General features: G+C 36.0%; 1 protein-coding gene across 5 annotated transcripts in view; it reads right to left on the bottom strand.

The window, feature by feature from the left end:
* Positions 1–21,160, bottom strand: part of VRK2 (vaccinia related kinase 2) — an 82,347-nt gene that overhangs the window by 53,902 nt on the left and 7,285 nt on the right. For all 5 annotated transcript variants that reach the window (XM_014532054.1, XM_005884586.2, XM_005884587.2 and 2 more), the window contains exons 2-6: positions 12,910–12,959; positions 11,538–11,607; positions 10,123–10,210; positions 7,338–7,443; positions 5,813–5,905 (exon numbers count right to left, since the gene is read on the bottom strand). In XM_014532054.1, coding sequence (XP_014387540.1) covers positions 5,813–5,905; positions 7,338–7,443; positions 10,123–10,210; positions 11,538–11,607; positions 12,910–12,959 — 407 coding nt within the window. The remainder of the gene's footprint in view (positions 1–5,812; positions 5,906–7,337; positions 7,444–10,122; positions 10,211–11,537; positions 11,608–12,909; positions 12,960–21,160) is intronic.

Here is a 21,160-nt window from a genome sequence, read left to right on the forward strand (position 1 = left end):
AGCCCCACATATTATACACTAGAAAGCCAAAGTCCACACAGGTTAAATCATTTGCTGAAGGCTGCAATTCTGCTCCGTGTCAGAACTGGGACTAAACCCGGATCTCTTGACTGTCAGTCCAGCACAACCCTAAGTCATGACAGGCTTCCTAAGGCATATTTATCACTCCTGATACTGATGTGGAAAACTGTCCTCTTCTCCCTGTGAGGCCTCCTCTTCAACTGAGCAGGCGGTTTGGGGGACAGAAACACATGGGGCATGGGGGCGCTGAACCATCAAGGTACTCCAGGCACTGAGGGACATAGCAGGTACGGCATCAAGACTGGCCTCACATCCAGAGAAGCCAGTGAAGTATTTCTTGAAGGATTATTCCAAAAGGAACACTAACCTAGGTGTTGTGAGGAATGCAAAGAAGAGAAGGGCACCTACCTAAAAGCCTCAAGGAGTTCATTCTAGTTCAGAACATAAGACAATACGCAGTGACACTGGAATGCTTATGTGTTTAAAATACAGTTAGAAGCTAAAGGAAATCACAAAAGGAGAGGATCACTATAAACCAGACCCATCAAGAAAGGCTTCATGTCAGAGCAGGAACACAAGCTGGTGCGAAAAACAATGTGCTTCTGATCAACAAAGGGGTGGCCTTCCGTATGTGAGAGAGCACCTGCAACTCTGAGATAAGAAAATGTGTCCAAACCCTGATTTTACCTGAAATGGTTCAACTTTCTTCCCTAGTGACACTGGGAGGTACTGCTAAATGGGTGGTTCCCAGTGGCAAAACCACCACTCAATAGCATTTCTGGTGCCATTATAAGCAATGAAATCAGAAAGCACATTCGATTTCTAAATTCTATATACATCAGCACCCATAAGCACAACTCTAATAATCAATTGTGCAACACCCTATTATATACCAAAGTCAGTGAGGTGAAAAACAGAAGATAGAAAACAGGTAGTCTAAGAGAATGATACCAACTTATCTATCAGGGAAGCATAAATTAGGAATTTTAGTTTTTTAAAGAATATAACATAATCCTTAGTACACAGTAAATGTTGAAAATATTAAATGAAATTTATATATATAATCTTTTCTGAAGATGTTAAATCTCTTCTATAAGTAGATGTTTCTTAATATACTTTAATTTTAAATTTAAAACATTTAACCAAACCAGTACACTTGTTTTCCTCCCCTTTTACTGAATATAAGATTACTATTGAAGCATTTTCTTTAGTCTTTCATCTAAAAAAAGATTTCTTAAAATAAAGTAAATGTAAAGAAGTACATAAGAAATCCCAGATTTTTTAATACTTTTTTCCACATATGAAGTTAAAATTTTTTCCTTTCAACAAAAATATGTTGAAGATGACAAAAGAAAGAAGGTAAGCAGTGTACATTTGAAGTCAGTCTTTAAAATTCCAAATATGGAGAATATCAGATGAGTTATCCAGAAATGGCCAAAATGCAGCAATCTTGAGAAAGAAGAACAAAGTTGGAGGGATCATAATACCATATGCCACTATACCATATATCAAACTATACCATATATCAAACTATACTGCTGTGATCAAAACAGCCTGGTACTAGCATAATAACAGGCATATAGATCAATGGAACAGAACAGAGAGCCCAGAAATCAACCCACGCCTTTATGGTCAATTAATATTTGATAAAGGAGGCAAGAGCATACAATGGAGTACAGATAGTCTCTTCAATAAATGGTGTTGGGAAAACTGGACAGACACATGCAAAAAAAAAAAAAAGAAAGGAAACTTATGAGGAAACATTTAGTGACTAGAGGCCTGGTGCACGAGATTCATGCACTAGGATTTGTGCACTCAGGAAGGGGGGAGCGGGAGTGCGGAGGGGTTGGGGGGGTCCATCAGCCCAGCCTGCACCCTCTTGCAGTCTGGGAGCCCTCGAGGATGTCTGACTAAACTGGCAGTCCGACACCCGTAGCGCTGCCGTGGAGGTGGGAGAGGCTCCTGCCACCACTGCTGCGCTTGCCAGCCATGAGCCTGGCTTTTCTGAGTGGCGCTCCCCTTGTGGGAGTGCACTGACCACCAGGGGGCAGCTCCTGCATTGAGCATCTGCCCCCCTGGTGGTCAGTGCACGTCATAGCAATCGGTCGTTCAGCTGTTCAGTCGATTTGCATATTAGCCTTTTATTATATAGGATTCGAGCTTAGAAGAGAAGCAGCACAAATCATAAACTTGACCTCATCATAATTAAAAAATGTCTGATTTTTGAAAGATAAATAAGAGAATGAAAAGATAAGCAACATAATGTAGAAAATACCTTAAAAAATATATATCTCTGGCAAAGGGTTCCCATCCTCAAAACATAAACTTGTCTTAATATAGGAAAGAAATGGAAATGAAAAAAATAAAGAACCCAACTAAAATGGGCACATTTAATTCACCAAAGAAGATAAGTGAATGTCAAATAAACATCTAACAATTACTCAGTATCATTAGTCATTAGAGTTGGCTGATACAAATTAAAACTCAGCATGACTACACATTTACTATGATGGCAAAAATTTAAAAACTAATGAAACCAAGTGGTGGCAAGATGTGAAGCCACTGGAATCGCCACACAGTTCTTGTGGGAAGGGATAATGGTACAATCACTCTGGAACTCTGGCTGTTTCTTTTAAAGTTAAACATACAATTCCGTATGATCCTGAAATTCCACTCCTAGTATTTACCCACAAGTTAAAACATATACCTATACCAAAACCTGTAGGTGAATGTTTATAGAAACTTTATTCATAATTGCCAAAACTGGAAACAACACAAATATCCATCAATAGGGAAACATAAAGAAATCGAAGTAATTGTCAATAGAATGGTACTCATCATTAAAGAGGAATGAATATCAATGAATAACAGCATGGATAAATCTAAAAAACATTATGCTAAGTGAAGGAAGCCAGAGAAAAAGAGTACATATCCTTGAATTCAATTTATATGGCATCCCTAAAAATGCAAAAACTATAGGGGCAGAATCACTACCAGGGGCTAGGGGTGAGGGAAGGGGCTGACTGCAGAGGGGAATAAGAGAACTTTTGAGGATGATAGAAATGCTCCGCATCTTGAACATAATGGTGGTCACATGATATTCATGTGTCAAAAGACATCAAGCTGTGTATTAGTCAGGGTGAATATTACTGTTTGTAATTTATACATTAATAAACCTACCCTTAAAAAAAGTATGCAGACTTGTAAAGGCTTTTGCTATAGATTGCCAAATTGACCTTCCATTAACAATTTCTCCTACTCCCACTGAATTGAAATTCCCCTGGCATTCTATATCTCATCAGCCTCAATATAATCAGATTAGTATTTTAGGCTTTTCCCAATTGATAGGTTCTTTTAAAATTCTGCCTCTCTGTTTTGATTTGCATATCTCTTAGTTTTTAGTGACAGCAAAATTTTTCTGCCCTAGCTGGTTTGGCTCCGTGGACAGAGCATGGGCCTGCAGACTGAAGGGTCCCAGGTTCCATTCTGGTCAAGGGCACATGCCCGGGTTGCCGGCTTGATCCCCACTGGTGGCCGTGCAGGAGGCAGCCAATCAATGATTCTCTCCCATCACTGATGTTTCTATCTCTCTCTCCCTCTCCCTTTCTGTCTCTCTAAAAGAAAAAAAATCAATGAAATATATTTAAAAAAAAATTTTTTTTTCTCATATATTTCTTGGGCAGTCGTATTTCTCTGTTCTGTTGATTCATTCCTTTTAATCGCTTTAAGAAAGTATTTGGTTGTTTTTATTAATGTTTTTACATCTTGCTATATATCCTCAAATATCTGTCATAATATACGCCCCCCTTTCTCATTGCCTTTAATTTTTTTCAATTTTTTAAAATATACAGATAGCTTAAAATTTGAAATTTCTCAGTATTTTCTAAGATTTTTTTCTTTTGTATTTTTTACTTAGAAATTTCTCCCCTCATGTAAAGTTCACTTAAATATTCAACTAAATTTTTTGTACTTTTTTTAGACTCATTTTTTTAATCTTTTAACATTTCAGCTGTGTAATATAGTGGCTACTAGCCACATGGGGTTCTTAAAATTTAAATTAATAAAAATTCAATTTTTCCCCTATGTTTTCTTCTAGTTTTATGATCTCAGGTCTTACATTTAAGTCTTTAATCCATTTGGGGTTAATTTCTGTGTATAGTGTAAGATAAAAGTCCAATTTCATTCTTTTGCATATAGACATCCAGCTTTCCCAACACCATTTATTGAAGAGACTGTCTTTTTCCTGTTGCATATTCTTGGTGCCTTGGTCAAAGATTACTTGATCATGTATGCCTGGGTTTATTTTTGAGCTTCTCTACTCTGTTCCATTGGACTATTTGTTGTTGTTGTTGTTGTTTTTAATGCCAATAGCATAGTGTTTTAATTACTCTAGCATTGTAATATAGTTTGAAATCAGGAACTATAATGTCCCCAGCTTTGTTCTTTCTTAAGATTGCTCTGACTATTCAGGGTCTTTTGTAGTTCCATACAAACTCTAACATGGTATTTTCTATTTCTATGAAAAATGACATTGAAATTTTGATAGAGATTGCACTGAATCTGTAAATTGCCTTGGGTAGTAAGGATATTTTAACGATATGAATTCTTTCAATCCACAAACACTGGTTAGCAACGATTTTTTGCATATACACCAAAAGCACAGGCAACAAACCCAAAACAAACAAGAAAGAGTATGTCAAACTAAAAAGATTCTACACAGCCAAGAAAACCATCAACAACATAACAAGGCAACCTATGGGATAGAACAAAATATTTGCAAACCATGTATCTGATAAGGGGTTAATATCAAAAATATATAAGAACTCATTAACTACAAAAACAAACCCAAATAACTCTATGTCTCCATAGTTTTGCCTTTTCCAAAATGTTATGTAATTGGAATTATACAGATTTTCACTTAATAATATGCATTATTTAAGATTCCTCCATATCTGTTCATGTCTTGCTCATTTCTTTTTAATTTTGAGTAATACTGCCCTATCCAGATATGCTACAGTTTATTTACCTATTCACCTGTTAAAGGACATCTTTGTTGCTTCAAATTTTGGCAATTACAAAGAAAGCTGCTATATATATCTATGGGTAGGTTTTTGTGTGGTTTTATGTTTCCAACTCCTTCAGGTAAATCCCAAGGAGTATAACTGCTAAATCAAATATTAAGAATATGTTCAGTTTTGTAAAACTACCAAATGATCCTCCACAGTGGTCATACCATTTCGCATTCCCAACACCAATGAATAAAAGTTCCTGCTGCTCCACGTTCTCGCCAGCATTTGGTGTTGTACACACAATTCAAATGCTTAATGGCCACATGTGGCTAATGGCTACTGCACTGGACAATAATATACAGAATATGTCCATCATCACAGAAAGTTCTACTAGAAATGCTGCTCTATTGAAAGCTTAGTTGTTTACACACAGGAGGAGCTAATGTGACAGCTTTTTATTTTTTCTCTGCATAAAACCCATCTCTTCTCCCACTGGATACTGATGGGTCTTTGTATTTGCTCAGGTCAAATTCCTGTTCAGCCACTTGTGAACTAGTTGCCCATTAGCAAATTATTTAACCCTCTGAGTCTCAATTTCCTCATCCAATCACTTATTAGTTTAGTGCATTAAAAGTTAGATAAGCAAGGTAAGATAAATTACAACATTCATCATGTTAAGTCCTCATTTGTAAACCCATCTGGATTAGGAGTTTGTTTTTTGAATATCTCAGTATGGCACTTTGAGGACTCTTCATAAAAGCAAAGTTTAATACTGTATTTACCTGATCTGGATTTTTGTAACCCAGGAGTAGATTCGCTGCTTTTATATCACCATGAACATATTCATTTTCATGTATATATTCCAGTATATCCAACTGTGAAAAGAAATAACTAAGGTTATACTAATGTCTATTTAGAACTCATGATCCACTTGAAGATTTTGAGTTTGGAATAACATGTACTTTTATTTTTTCATATTAATAATGACAGTGACATGCTTTGCAATTATTTATCTTTTCTAAAGTAGCACATGTACTGGCTACTCATCCTGAGAAAAGTTAAGTAAAATGACCCTTTAGTATCAAGTGTTTTAATTGAAACTCTAATGAAAGAAAACCAAGATTTAACAATGCCTGTGCTCCTCACAGCCCAGTGGCCGAATCACACTGTGCCAAGAGCAAAAACTCAGCCCTAGCCAGTTTGGCTCAGTGGATAGAGCGTCAGCCTGCGGACTCAAGGATCCCAGGTTCGATTCCGGTCAAGGGCATGTACCTTGGTTGCGGGCACATCCCCAGTAGGAGGTATGCAGGAGGCAGCTGATCAATGTTTCTCTCTCATTGATGTTTCTAACTCTCTATCCCTCTCCCTTCCTCTCTGTAAAAAATCAATAAAATATATTTTTTTAAAAAGTGCAAAAACTCAATAAAATCAGAGATCTAAACTGAAATAATCCTGAAGCCCACGCAGCAATTCCTTTCTCAAGGAATAATTATAAATCAAGTTTTGGGGACCCCAGAACAAAACATCTTGTCCATCAGCACAGAGAAAGGCAGTCTCCCTCTGCATAGAAGGAGTTAATAAACCTCAGTTTCATCTCTGAATCCCTTGAGCTCTGCATGTTACCTACCCCCAGTGTTCAATAGACATTTGCTGGCTGGGTAGATGGATGAATGGACAAATGGGAAAATTAATGAGTTCTATTTGCCACATCCCAACCTGGCATGAGTATTTTCATTCTATTTAAGATGGAAACAAATAAAATGGAGCTTAGGCAAACCAAACACAAACAAGATAAGACAAATATGTGGTATAAACAAAATGTGTGCACGGGTGCTATTAAGATTTCATTGCTTCTTATTTGGCAAAGTATATATTACTCATTGCCACACTAATTACTGCCACCATCCCAAACTCATAATAAAAACTGTATAGCACCCCCATACCATCATGTTTAGTATGGGAAATAATATAATCTGGTATAGTTTGCATTATTATAAATATAACTGACAAAAGAGATGTTATTCTTATAGGAATGCAAGCTTGTTCTGGTATGTAAAACAAAGCTGTGTGGGAAAACTCAGACGGTGGAACCAATGCTTAATCGAATCTGTAGTGCCAAACACAGCACATTCTGTCACTTACAGAGCCCACCGTTATCAATTTCACCAAAATAGCCCCTTTCTCTCAATAAGTGACATTTCTAGAGCAACAATCCTTCCTCTTCTGATAATTCCACAAAGGACAACAATTTGTAATAAGTAAATAATCTGAAAATAGAGCCGTGTGAAAGAAGTCATTCCTTCTTACCATCCGAATACCTAGCTGCAGGACAGTTGACTTTCTGAAAGTACCATTCTGGTCAGAGATCTTCTGTAAATCCATTCCTAGTCTTTCCATTACCATAAATCTGTAACTGTAAGAGGAAGATGTCAAAAAGAGATCTTAAGATGGCAATTCCTGAAACTTTCTATTTATGAACTGAAAAAAGAAAAAGTATACCCAATCTAACAATAGAGAACAATGCAATATGAACCATTAGAGAACAACTGTATATTAATAATGTTGTTCTTTTGCAGAAAGATGTTATTTAGTATTTTATTTTGCAGTTAGTTTCCTAGAAGAGAATGCTGTGCTTAGATCACACTGTCTTAGATCAGCGGGCGCCAACCTTTCGGACCTCACAGACCACCTGTGGTCCACGGACCAGTGGTTGGCGACCACTGTCTTAGATCACAGGGGGAAAAAAAAAATCTTTCTATATTAAATAGTCTGAATTTAATTCATTTTGACTCCATTACCTTCTCGCCATATAGCCTTGAACAAATTACTTGTCCATACAGAAACTGTTATTTATATTTGTTTTTGACCTTATAAAATCATATGTACTGTCTCTATACATTTAGAAACGTGCCTTTTCTTAAATGCACTTTTTCCTTCCTTCACTTTTTCCTTCCTTCATCTACCCCTTCTGTTCTTCCCTTCACTTACACACCCACATAGGACCCTATTCTATATCTATCCATGTGTACACACACAAGCTCAGACATATAGAAACTTTTGTCTTCATTTTGTAAAAATGCGATCTTACTATGTGCACTTTTCTGCATCATACGTTTCTCAGTAGTATATGACTGAAATCCTTCCCAGTCAATGGGTATAGCTCTGACTGACTTTAACTGTACAATATTGCATGATAGGGATGTAACATGCTTAGCCATTCAGTCTCTTTTTGGCAGCCCTTTACTTTGTTAGATTATTGTTTGTTCATTTAGTTTTCATTTAAAGTATTTAAAGACCATCTGAGCAAAGAAAGCATTAACCTCTGAGCCTATTTTTTCACCTAAGAAAAAAGTATCACCTATTTTAAAAGGCTGTTGAAAGGCCCAAATGGGTACCTAACAAATGACAGCATTTCTTTTTTCTTTTTAATATTACTATCTGTGATTTACTAGTATATGTGGTGATTAGCTATACTTGGCGGTTTTTAAAAATTGTTTTGCCTCTTCGCAAGAGATAGAGCTTCATTAATTCTCCTCTCCTGAGTAAGGGCAACTTTTAGTGACTTGTTCCTAGCGAAGAGAATACAGTAGAAATGATAGGATATCACTTCTCACATTTGATTATAAAAAGACTGTGACTTTCTTCTTGGACGTATGCTCCTGTATGTGCGCCTCCCTCCCTCCTTTGAGTTACTTGGTCGAGGAGAAGCCAGCTGCCATGTCTTCATAACACCAATGGGGAGACCTGCATGGAGAGGATCTGAGGCCTGCCAACAGCCACATAAATGAATTTAAAGCAGAACCTTCCCCAGTCTAGCCTTGAGATGACTGCAGCCCAAGAGACAGCTGACTACATCCTCATAGGAAGTCCTGAGCTAGAACCATTCAGATAAGGCAGATAACTAGTGCCCTAATGTACGGATTCATGCACATTGACAGGAAATTAATTAGAAGGCGGCCGGCAAAGCGGGACTGGGCGAGATGGGCCAGACACACCCTGAAGCCAACCTCCTGCAGTCCCTCCTACATCAGCTGCACCTGGGGCAGCACCACAGCTCAAAGGGCATCTGGGGAGTGAGCGAGGTCCCTCCGGCAGGTGGGGTCCCTAGTCTGGCCTGTGGGGATCGGGACAAAACTGGCTCACCGACATCCCCCGAGGGGTCCTGGATTGCAAGAGGGCAGATCTCGGGTGACAAGCCCCAGAATCAGGCTCCCTCTTCTCTGATCCCGGGGTGCATCACCCGAGAATGGCCGCTGCCAAGTCACCGCAGCTTGACAGCTCCTGCGTTGAGTGTCTGCCCCCTGGTGGTCAGTGCATGTCATAGCTACCAGTCAGAGTGTCTGTCCCCTGGTGGTCATTGTGCATCATAACTGCCGGTTGGATGGGCATTTAGCCTTTTATATATATATAGATGGATCCACGGAAATTAAGATAATATTAGTTTGCCCATCCAGTGTGGCTCAGCATTGACCTATGAACCACAAGGTCACGGTTCAATTCCTGCTCAGGGCACATGCCCAGGTTGCAGGATTGCCCCCGAGGGGGGGGGGGGGGGGGGTGTGCAGGAGGCAGCTGATCTATGATTCTCTCTCATCATTGATGTTTCCATCTCTCTTCCTCTTCCTCTATGAAATCAATAAAAAATATATTTTTAAAAAAGAGATAATATCAGTTTGTTGTTAAAAAAACAGCACAGTTTGGGTATTTCTTATATAGCAACAGATAATTAATTGGCCACATTAATAACAGTGATTGGACAATATTTGATTACTAGAGGCCTGGTGCAACCAAAGGGTGGGGTGTCCCTCAGCCCAGCCTGCACCCTCTCGCAGTCTGGGAGCGCTCAGGGAATGTCCAATCTGAGAGTCAGACATCCTTAGCGCTGCCGCGGAGGCGGGATAGGCTCCGGCCACTGCCACTGCACTCACCAGCCGTGAGCCTGGCTTCTAGCTGAGCGGCACTCCCCCTGTGGGAGCGCACTGACCATCAGGGGGCAGCTGCTATGTTGAGTGCATCATAGCGACTAGTCGATCAGCCGTTCGGTCAATTTGCATGTTAGGCTTTTATTATATAGGATAATAATTTCATTTACCTTCTTTCCTTGAATTCAGTAAGACCAGATCCATAAAACATGGGAATTCCTAAATAATCAAGTTGTTTGCGTTCTATCCATTTTTTTACTGTAAAGACAAATTTAAGAGAAAAAAAGATATGTTTTTAAAAAGGTATTTCGTACTATTACAATGATGTTAAAACTTATTTAGCTAACCTAAATAGAAATAATACCTTCCTAAAAATTTTTATAAATTAAATATATCTATCTAATGGCTTAAAATTCTATTAGAGAATTTTTAAATTAAATGTTATAACCAAAACAAAAGTAGTCATAGTCATAAAATACACTGTTATCATATACACAAATGTTTGTATTCATGAAAAAAGGTAATTCCCTTCTATGCTAGTAAAATTTTTAAATATAACATGTTAACCACCAAAGGATTTTCTTACTTATTACTTAATAATCTAAAGCCATGGTAGAAAAAAAACAAACAAAAAAACAAAATAAAAAACAGAAATTGGGCAGATAAATTCTTACAGATTTTTTTTTATTAAATGTAGCTTTGAAAAAAATCAAATCCACTTAAACAATCACGTAACTTATTTAATTTTTCACTTTTCTACCATGTATGTTTAATGATTAAGACAGCTCTACTGATAAACAATCAAGTTTAATGGATTCTATTTGTCACCCTGACATACTTTAAGCAGTCAGTAAAGACTACAATATTAATGCTTAGAAGATTTTACTAAGGGAAAAAAGTTAATTATGGAGGCTAGTCTCATCATTCTTTTTCCTGAACATAATGTAAAGGACCTTGACTATAAAGTCATTATTCAAATGAACTTCCTTAAAGCTTCACTTAGTCCATGTATAACATAGTGTTTATAATTTTTTTTATTCTTCTTTAGATATGTTCATCTCATTTCACATTCAAGTCCTCTAACTGGTAGTTTTCATATCTGATACTCAGCTCCAATTAACATTCACACTGTAGCATTTTTAACTTATTTTCTAAATCTTAACGTTTAATCGTATCTATACACCTATCCTAATCCATTCTAAGATCATTCCTTTTGTTTAAATATCTACTGCCCATTTTAATTATTTTTCCTTGAAACCTTCCTATCCAAATGGATGTGTTTTGTTTGTTTTTTAAATTTCATTCTATTATCTTTATACTTAGAGAACTCTTGGCAGCTTGAATCAACAATACAACAATATGTAAAATAGTAGAAACAATTTTGTAATATAACCCATTATCAGGTAATATCAAAACTTGTACACCATCTGTCTTTTTTATATGTTGTAACAGTTAACTGAATAACTTTACAATAACATTTCCAATTGAAAAGAATTTTCCAGAAGGCTAGAAAAAGACAAAAATATTTACACTCACTTTAGCAAGTATATATATGGAAGTAAATTGCTTTGCTAATTTTACTTACTGCATTCTTTTTTTGCAGCTCTTTGGTAAAATTTAAGTTCTGAAAATAATGGGCCATTTTCTTGATACTCCTATAAAAGAAAAGAATAATTTATTTGATTTTTTATCCTAAAGATAAAATTGGTATTGCAACTAGGAAAATATGAATATACATATGTATTATACAATAGTACTTTAATCATTTATTATAAAACACAGATTTCCACTAAAAATCTCCAAAAAAATACTAAGTAAACTTAAAAGACTCTCATTTTTAACTTTAACACATTATAATGCTATCTCTACACACATTTACACATGAAAGTAGTCTTCTTAATGAAAGAAATTACTATAAGCACTCAGAACTATATACATACACAGACACACAATGTGTACCAACAGGCACATCATAATACACTGCAAACTACCTGGTGGTTCATTCTACATAATACCTTTATTTTTTTTATTTTTTTATTTTAAGTTTATAGTTTATTAATCCTCTCATGAAAAATCTGCACAACCTTGACAGATAAAGTCACCGAAGAATCTTTACTCCTGTAGTTCAATCTCCAGCTCACTGTCAGACACTTCATTTCTTTTTGCCAGCACCAACGTTGGCCTTTTGCAGTCCCCCTGACTTTCTTCATTCTGTTCTTGCGTTCCTTTCTGTTTTCTTGAGGTCTTATTCTTCTCATATAGGCCATGTCTTGCAAGTCTATGTTTGGGTTCGTTTTTCTTTGCGTCATCCAAGGAATCATAAATCATGCCAAAGCCAGTGATCTTGCCACCACCAAAGTGGGTTCTGAATCCAAACACAAAGATGACATCAGGTGTGGTCTTATACATTTTGGCTAGTTTTTCCCGGATTTCTGTCTTGGGTACTGTTGCCTTCCCAGGGTGAAGGACATCAATGACCATTTGTTCCGCTGAAGTAGTCTGTTGGTCATGAACTTCCTGGTCCAGATGGTTACTGTGTCATTCAAGATGAAGGTTGGTCTTCAGGCAGCCAGGGAGGGAAAGAGCTCTACATAATACCTTTACTGAGTACCTACTATATTTCATTCACTGCGCTAGATACAGGGGATACAAACAAAAACCAAACCTCATCCCTGCCTCTAACAACCATACCATCTAGAGTAGATAGGAAGGAAAAGGGGAAGTAGGGGAGGGAAAAGAGGATATATAGCTAGATAAGATACAACGGTTATAAGTGTTAACACAAAAGAACAAAGTTCTCCAGTCTTCACATTTTAACAATGTGAAACTACATCATAACATTAGGTTTAATGATAAGTAAAATTATGAAAACTATGATGAGAAACATTTTTACAAAACTAAAGTAGAAAAGAAAAAGTCAAATATATGCGAAATACAAATATAAGAGCAATACTTACCACTTTTATTACATGTCTTGCATCTTTATCTGGTTTATTTGTGGGGAAAGCTGCAGAACAAAACACGATGGGGGAAAACAGTTGTTCCAAATTATTGAATGCCTACTATATTCCAAATACTGTTCTAAGCACTTCACATATATTAATTACATCCTCCCAAAAACCTCTTATTGCAGGTATCATCTCCATTTTATAAAAGATCTTACTAAGGTTTGACAAGTTGAGTAATTTTCTAAGTAGCAGATTGGGGATTTAAATCCAAACTGTCTGACACCATAGTCCACACTCTTTACCACAACCATATTCAAATATTCAAGTAAGTAACACCAACAAATGATATTAATCACATAGATCTAAATGTCAGGGAAAATATTTTCTAGATATATAGCATTAAACCCAATATATGATATATAGTAAAATCTATTGGTTAAAGTTTACTAAACTAAAATCTATGATAATTCAGAAATTAAAACTGATTCATTTTAAGTAGAAGTTCAAAACAATTTCTACTTGGTAAAATTCTAAAATAAGTCAAGCTAGAATAAGAGCAAAGTCTTTTAAAAATTATCTTGTGAGCCTGGCCATCAATTATCCCAACATTAAAGAATACATATTTCATAATATAAGCTCATTTCAAGCTATCTTATTTCATTTTATTATTTCCACTTGCATTTTGGATATAGTAATCCAACTTCTGAAAACTCCATTGTTAAAATTTTAGATCAAATCAATACTTTCACGTTATTTAAGTTATTAACAGATTCCTCTGTTTTCAAATCTTGATCAGGGAAGTTGATGTGTATATTTATTTGAATTGTGAAGTCTAGAATTTTGTCATTCATCTTTTCACTCTTCATCCATTTATTCCTTCATTCAACTAACAAATATTCATTTATCAAGAGGCTGGAATATGCAAGGCACTGTGTTAAGCATTAGGATGATGTTTAAAGGGAAGTGAAAGGGAAAAAGGTGAAACTAGTATTGAATGCAATTGAAAATCAGCACTTAGACTGAGATCAAGGTCAAATTCTCCAGGTATATTTTCAGTATGTTTATAAAAATGCTGCATCCTCTTATCACTACTCCCAGCATTTTTCCTGTTCTTTCTCCTAACTCTATCAACTGTTCTATTAATTCACATGATAGACGTAAAAAGTATTTCACCACTACACTAAAGTATATACCTTGTACTTTAGAGTGGTATACATGCACAATTTTCTTAACCATGCTTCAACAATTTGATGTCTGCAATGCTATTAACCAGTTGAAGAAATTATTACTTCAATTTTAGTAAATATTACATATAAATTGTGAACCCAAACATCTTTAAAGTAACAAAGAAACTAAACTTATATCAACTAAATTTCTCTTTTCATCTTTATTCACATAAAGTCATTTCATTTTTACTCATGCAGTAGTCCCAAGGGAACTGCAGGAGGAATGGATCGTCTACATATAAGGAGAGGAAAAAACTATACACAGAAGAAGGGACCCAGTCCTGCCATAGAAGAAGAAGTAAAAATAGCCTTTCCTCCCATCCAATGGCAAATCACTTTCCCCAGTATGATGCTCAAGGCTGGGGAGAAATAGGCCTGCCCTCACCTTGGACCACATAGTACAGTACCAACTGTAGACAATGGTCTTTGCTTTCTGAGGTATAAGTTGGTACAAAAATTTCCTGCTTCTCTCTAAAAGTAAGAGGCCACAGCAGCAAATACATTTTTAAGCCACACAGAATGTAAAAAAATACAAAAGGAAAATGGGGATTTCAACTAGAAAAATAACATATTATATTGCTATTGGGGGGAAAAAGATATGCAACCAATCCAAAGTCCTACTCCTTGCTGATTTCAATCAGTATACCTCGACCACTGTATTATCTGAATATTCCTTTCACTCTATTTCACATGAGCATAAGCATGCACTGACATATTCTTGAAACATCCCCATACTTGTCATTTGATGGCTGCACAATGTTCTCTATAAACCTCCAAGTCAGATTATGCTGGAGAGTCTACATCCAGAATCAATTGACTAGAAAGCTTTTGGAGACAGATGTTAAACAAATAAATTGTCCTAGTTACCATGCAGCTCTCTTTACAGTAATCAATCAGTTAATTAATGAAAAAAAATATTTATTTTCCACTGTAAAGCCAAGCCACATTCTAGTTAGTGAAATTAAATGATCATGGAAAACAGACATGGTATCTGCTTTTATAGTCTAGTGGAGAAACCAGACATTCATCAAATATTCAAACACAAGTGTAAAACTGTAAGTATAATAAATGTTAAAGGGAGAGGTAGATGGTACTAGGAGAATGTATAATTTCATTTATATAAAAGGAAATGCTTGAGCAAGATTAGTGGGAGAGGTGGTGAAGGGCTAGATGGAAATCTAGTTAATAATTTCTAATGAAAGATTTTTTTAAAGTTTGAAGTATATATGGAAGACAGGAAACACAAAATTAGATTTGCATTCGGAACAGATCACTACATTACACTGTGGAGAACAGACTGAAGGGGAACCACAGTAGATACTGACAGATCCGTAAGGATTTAATTTTGGTAGAACAGAAGAGAGAGGACTATAGCCTGAACTAGAGTATCAATGTTAGATATAAAGAAAAGTGAAGATTCCAGAGATTTCAGAAACTGATAGGACTTAACAGTGGAGGGAAAGGGATCTAGTTTGGTAAGTTACAGCTTGTTTGCCCTATTGGGGGATGAGAAGAATGATCTGATCAATCACCGACACTGACAGCGCTGAAAGTAGTAGTCTCACATCTTCATTTAAATTTCTGACGAGAGATCTGATGACCTGATAAGGAATGTGCTGTGCACATATGTGATATTTACCTTCCTAGCATTTCTTTTTTATTGGGAACTTGATCTGGTTTTTCCTTTGAGGAACCAAACCTCCCACTCCTCATGAGGACCTAGGAGGGCTGCCTATCACAGCGAACACTCCCTTATGTCCCAGAGTTAGGCACATGACCACTTTGGCTAATTGGAAAACACAAGCCTACTGGCCACAGTAACCAGTTCAGAAATGGCAAAGTGCCCCAACTATGTCATAAAAAGTCTTCCTAGGATTTGATGTTAAAATGCTAAGTTAGACAAGATAGACCATAAGCTATAAAAATACCAAAACCCTAGAAATAGTAGCAATCACTTTCCTCAGTCAAATGGGAAATAAAATCTGAAAATCAAATCCAACACTGAGGAAAGTAGGGTTAAGGCAGAAAGAGAGTTAGACCCCTAGTGACACTGCTTCAAATCTATCCATGTCTGAAGCCAGAAAGCCTGCACTTATCAGTTACAAGAGTAATAACACACACCCCCTTTTGCTTTTCTTGTACTTTTCTGTTAATAGAGTTAATAAATCCCCCTTTTGCTTTTCTTGTACTTATCAGTTATAAGAGTTAAAATCCCCTATTTGTGTTGTTAACATTGGCAACCAAAATCTACACAGGCAACTGGAAAAATTAAAATATGATGGATTCTGGTAAAGAATGTCAATAGACTAGCACACTAGATTAACCGAAAACCTTCCTCTATAAAAATAAACAGGATGTTGAATAAAATAAATCAAACTTATAAATGCAGAGGTGATCTGCCAAGATAGATAGATAGATAGGTAGGTAGGTAGGTAGATAGATAGATAGATAGATAGATAGATAGATGGATGGATGAGCCAAAGATATCTAAAAGCCAGTGAGAGATATACATGAGCACTGATGTTCCAGGTTAGGCTGCAGACCTGAAGGAGGCTGCCCAGTCAGGGCAACAAAGAATATGAGTGTTAAAGCCCTCCTGGGAATAGGACAAGTCCTTTGGCCAGCAAGAGGCAGACATCTGAAGTTAAGATGGCCACATAAAGTCAAAATTTTCAAAGTGCTACATCTTCAATAGAGTGGGACAATAAAAAGATGGGGAGATGGGGAAGGGGGATATACAAAATATAAAGAAATCAAAGTATACCACCATGAAAAAAATCATCAAATCACAAATGAGGAGAGCAAGAGAAGAAAAGAACAAAGGTACTACAAACCAGCCAAAAAACAATTACGAAAATGACAAGTCCAAACCTATCAATAATTGCTTTAAATGTAAATATATTAACTTACCAAATAAAGACAGAATGGTTGAATAGATGAGAAAAAAAAGACAATTATGTGATGCCTACATGAGATTCACTTCAGCTTTAAAGACACAGAGATTAAAAGTGAAAGGATGAAAAAAAATGATGTTCCATTTAGTGGAAATCAAAATAAAGTAGGAAAAGCTATACTTATCTCAGACAAAATAGAATTTAACCCAAAAACTGTTATGAGACAATGAACAAAGACATTATATAATTAACATAACAATAAAGGTATTAGTTAATCAAGGGGATATAAATTGTAAATATTTATGCACCCAACATGGGTTTGTTTCCATGTTTCCGTATCTCTCACTATCTTTTAAGATCTCACAGGTTTTTAGGGTCAGAGGAACTGAAAACTTCTTCCCCCAATAAAAACCTGTTATTTTTACAAAGATACCATAATGAATTCAATTCATATTACCTAGATAATTTCAGAACATTTACACCTGTTCTCCAGTTTCTGGAGTAGAAATTTTGAAATCATATAAGTCTATACAATTTTTTTCTTCTTGTTGGTATCACACAGCAACATTTGCCCATTAGATACACAACTCTGTTTTGCTTTCTTCTCACTTTTCTTGGAATGTATTGTGAGAGAATTTTTTCGTAGGTTTTATTACTTTTCCTTCTACCATCCTAACAATTAGTAAGACTAATTATGAGTAATACTCCTTCTCAACTGTAATACATTTGACACTGGATATCTACATTAGACTTGTAACACATGATCATTTAATAGAAAAAAAAGATCAAGTATAATGAACAGCTTTTCTTCCCATTCTCCAGAAATTAAAATTGTAACCCCGTAATAGCACCATAAGTGCTCAAAAACATGTATTCTGATGTAATACGGTATTTTGTTCATTATTCTTTGCTATGTATATACGTCAAAAAATATTCTAGCATAAAAATTTAGCATTACATTAACTAATAAATATATCTTCTCCATTAAAAATACCTTAAAATTTGCCTCTACACCAAATGTTATAATTTTCTCCATAAAATCATGTATAGGTATCTAATAAATCACTACTATTATATAATATCTTGAAATAACTAAAAAACTATGCATCTATTATAAAATAAAATATTTTGATATCTGAACAAATTCTGTAAGGAAATGTTTTGTTTATCAAGATTCCACTTATCCAGGTATTTGTTTGTCTTACTTTCTGAAAGACCTAGACTTCTAAATAGTGTATCTTTAAGTTACTATGCGATAAAGAAAAAGATATGATCAAGAATAACTCAATATTTGTAAAAATATCTATTTTTACATCCTTATGAAAATTTTGTCATTGGAAGTTAAAGAGGCCTCTTTTGATCTTCCTATTGCTTATTAGACTCAAAACAAATACACAAAATCCCTATAAACTAGACAAATTTATCCATTTCTGAAAAAGCAGGAAAATCCACCAACTGTTTCTCATCAGTTTATAAGTACTATTGGTTGCCTATTCTCACTTTTCATAAAACTTTTGTCTGACCTAAGTATCATACATTTTAAATGTATTTTTTCCAGTTCTTAACATTAGATTTACTATAAATATCAGATGTTCTTTCACAGATTTTATGAACATAATATTAAAAACATATCACTGATGCTCTACACCTCAAGTTGTCAATCTGAATGAAAATGACACCATTAGCATCATCACTAACAGATTTCTCAAATTAGCTGCCAATACTATCAATTAGATAGTTCACTGTTATTTTAGAAATGAGGATGTCATAAGCATGTCATTTGCCACTATTTTTTCTGGCTTGAATTAATTCAAAGTGTTCTTGACAAAGGACATCAATCGGGAGAGCAAAGAAATCTGAGTTCAAAGGTAGATGGAGACAATTATAGTGGCATGGAGGCGAATTACTTAACCTCCCGAGGCCTCAATATCTTTCATATTAAGTTGTTGGGAAGATTAAATGAAATAATGTGTGTAAAGCATTTAACACAGAGCTTGGCACACACTAGTAAAATATCTTAGTACTAGATGATGATGATGATTTCCTAAAACAAACAAAAAAACACACACAAAAAAACTACCCTAATAGGTATCAGATACCACAGACACATCTGACTCATCAGCTACTCTCTACCAGATTCTCTTTCATTCTGTTCTACTTTTCTATGTTCTATGCTCTTGCCCGCCTCAGTGAAGGTTTGGTAACATTACCTGCAAGAATTTCATTAGGTGGATCTCAGAACACCTACAATGGAGGCTACGCTCTTTCACACACATTGTAGCTTCCGATTGCTCTTGAAACAAAGTTGTGGAAGCTGCCTTTACTCCACACTAAGCATAGGAGAGAAAAATGGCCAGTGTCTCTGGGGAATAATTAACAAAAGACAGTTTGTTTCATCTTCATGATAAAATACAGCATCCCTATTAAAAGGCAAATTCATCATTCCCAAAAGTTAAATAGAATGACACTTTAAAAGTAATTCCAGCTGATTAGATTTAGGGTTCTGAAAAAAAAATTTTTTTTGTAATTCATGAATATACTCTGAATCTTTCATTTGATTTTAAAATGTATAAATGTTCATTTAACTTTGAGCCCTTGCCTCTCAGTGTTCTATTCTGAGCTAGTCAAACAAGTGGTAGCAGGCATGCTGGGCACAATAATACTGCCTCTCATATTTAAATACTCTTTGTCAGTTGGATTGCAAATTAAAGACAGTCTCCTGAACACTGACACATTTTCAATGATTGATTTTGCAAAACGTGTTGATTTTTTTTCTACACTGTTTTGCCTCTGTGTGTGTCAACTTTGGCCTTCTTTTCTTGCTCCTTTGCAGCACTGCTGTCTCTTTGAAGCAATTGTCTGCTTGATATGAAAAATGTATGTTAAACCTCATGACTAATTACATAGATAAAAATCCCTGATCTCCACTATGAAATACCTATGCCCAGCAACCAGAACAAAAGCTTCTGACTATGTACAAAACTCTTAAATCAAACCTGTCATTCACTTAAAAGAAATTCCAATAATTTATTTCCCATTAAAGTTGTGTTTACATTCTGTGAAAAGTGGATTTCTTATGCATGTTACATGCCGACAAGTCAATTCATTTAACAATAAACACCATCCCTTTCCTCCACACAATTTCATACTTGCTATTAGGTCTACTTCAAATAAGTGCTACTCAGTGGAACTGTTTTAATCTGGACACCACGCTGTTTAGTCTTAATACGATATCCATTTTACTCTCCCTACACTACGTATGAGCAAAGTAGACTTTTCCCAATAAATCCTATAATCTATGGAGTATTTGAAAAATACTGTGTCTTATCCCTACACCACATGTTACAGCACAAAATTTCATCTCAGAGAGTTGCTGGGGAAATTACTGTTCTGTAACAAACTACTTCTGGAGTTAATTAAACCAATCATTTTTAGAAAACTATCACACGCAAGGCCTTGGTGAAGCACCCTGAGAATGCCTACAATGAGTTTATCATCTAATGTTGGTTGGGGGCTGAATAGGACAACATACAAATAATAATCAAACACAACAAGATGAGCACCGAGAGAGAGCACACTAGAAAGAAAAGTTGTGGACACTCCCCTAATTCAGCATGTTAGAATTTCCAGAAGGCCCACCAGCCATTTGTTTTCACAACGGATCCTAGCAGCAGGCTCCCCTCATTCCCAGGCTACCCAACCTGGGTACTCTGCGGTGTGGCTGCTCGCTTTTTGTTAGACCAGTGCTTCTCAACCTTCCTAATGCTGCGACCCTTTAATACAGTTCCTCATGTTGTGGTGACCCCCAATTTCATTGTTACAAATTGAACATAATTAAAGCATAGTGATTGATCACAAAAACAATATGTAATTATATATGTGTGTTCCGATGGTCTTAGGCGACCCCTGTGAAAGGGTCGTTCGACCCCCCAAAGGGATCAGGACCCACAGGTTGAGAACCGCTGTGTTAGACCAACTCTCCTCTGCCCCTGATTGGTCATCTCATGCAGTTACCAAGTGCAGTAAATGCATCACATGCCATCACACTACCATTCTGGGAAGCCCTACAATGACTACCAGTGTACCTACTGGCTAGTCCAACCCGGGCTATGAAATTGTGGTTGCTTGCAAATGATGTTT

The sequence above is a fragment of the Myotis brandtii genome, unplaced genomic scaffold, assembly GCF_000412655.1.
Source record: "Myotis brandtii unplaced genomic scaffold, ASM41265v1 scaffold84, whole genome shotgun sequence".
Classification (NCBI taxonomy): Eukaryota; Metazoa; Chordata; class Mammalia; order Chiroptera; family Vespertilionidae; genus Myotis; species Myotis brandtii.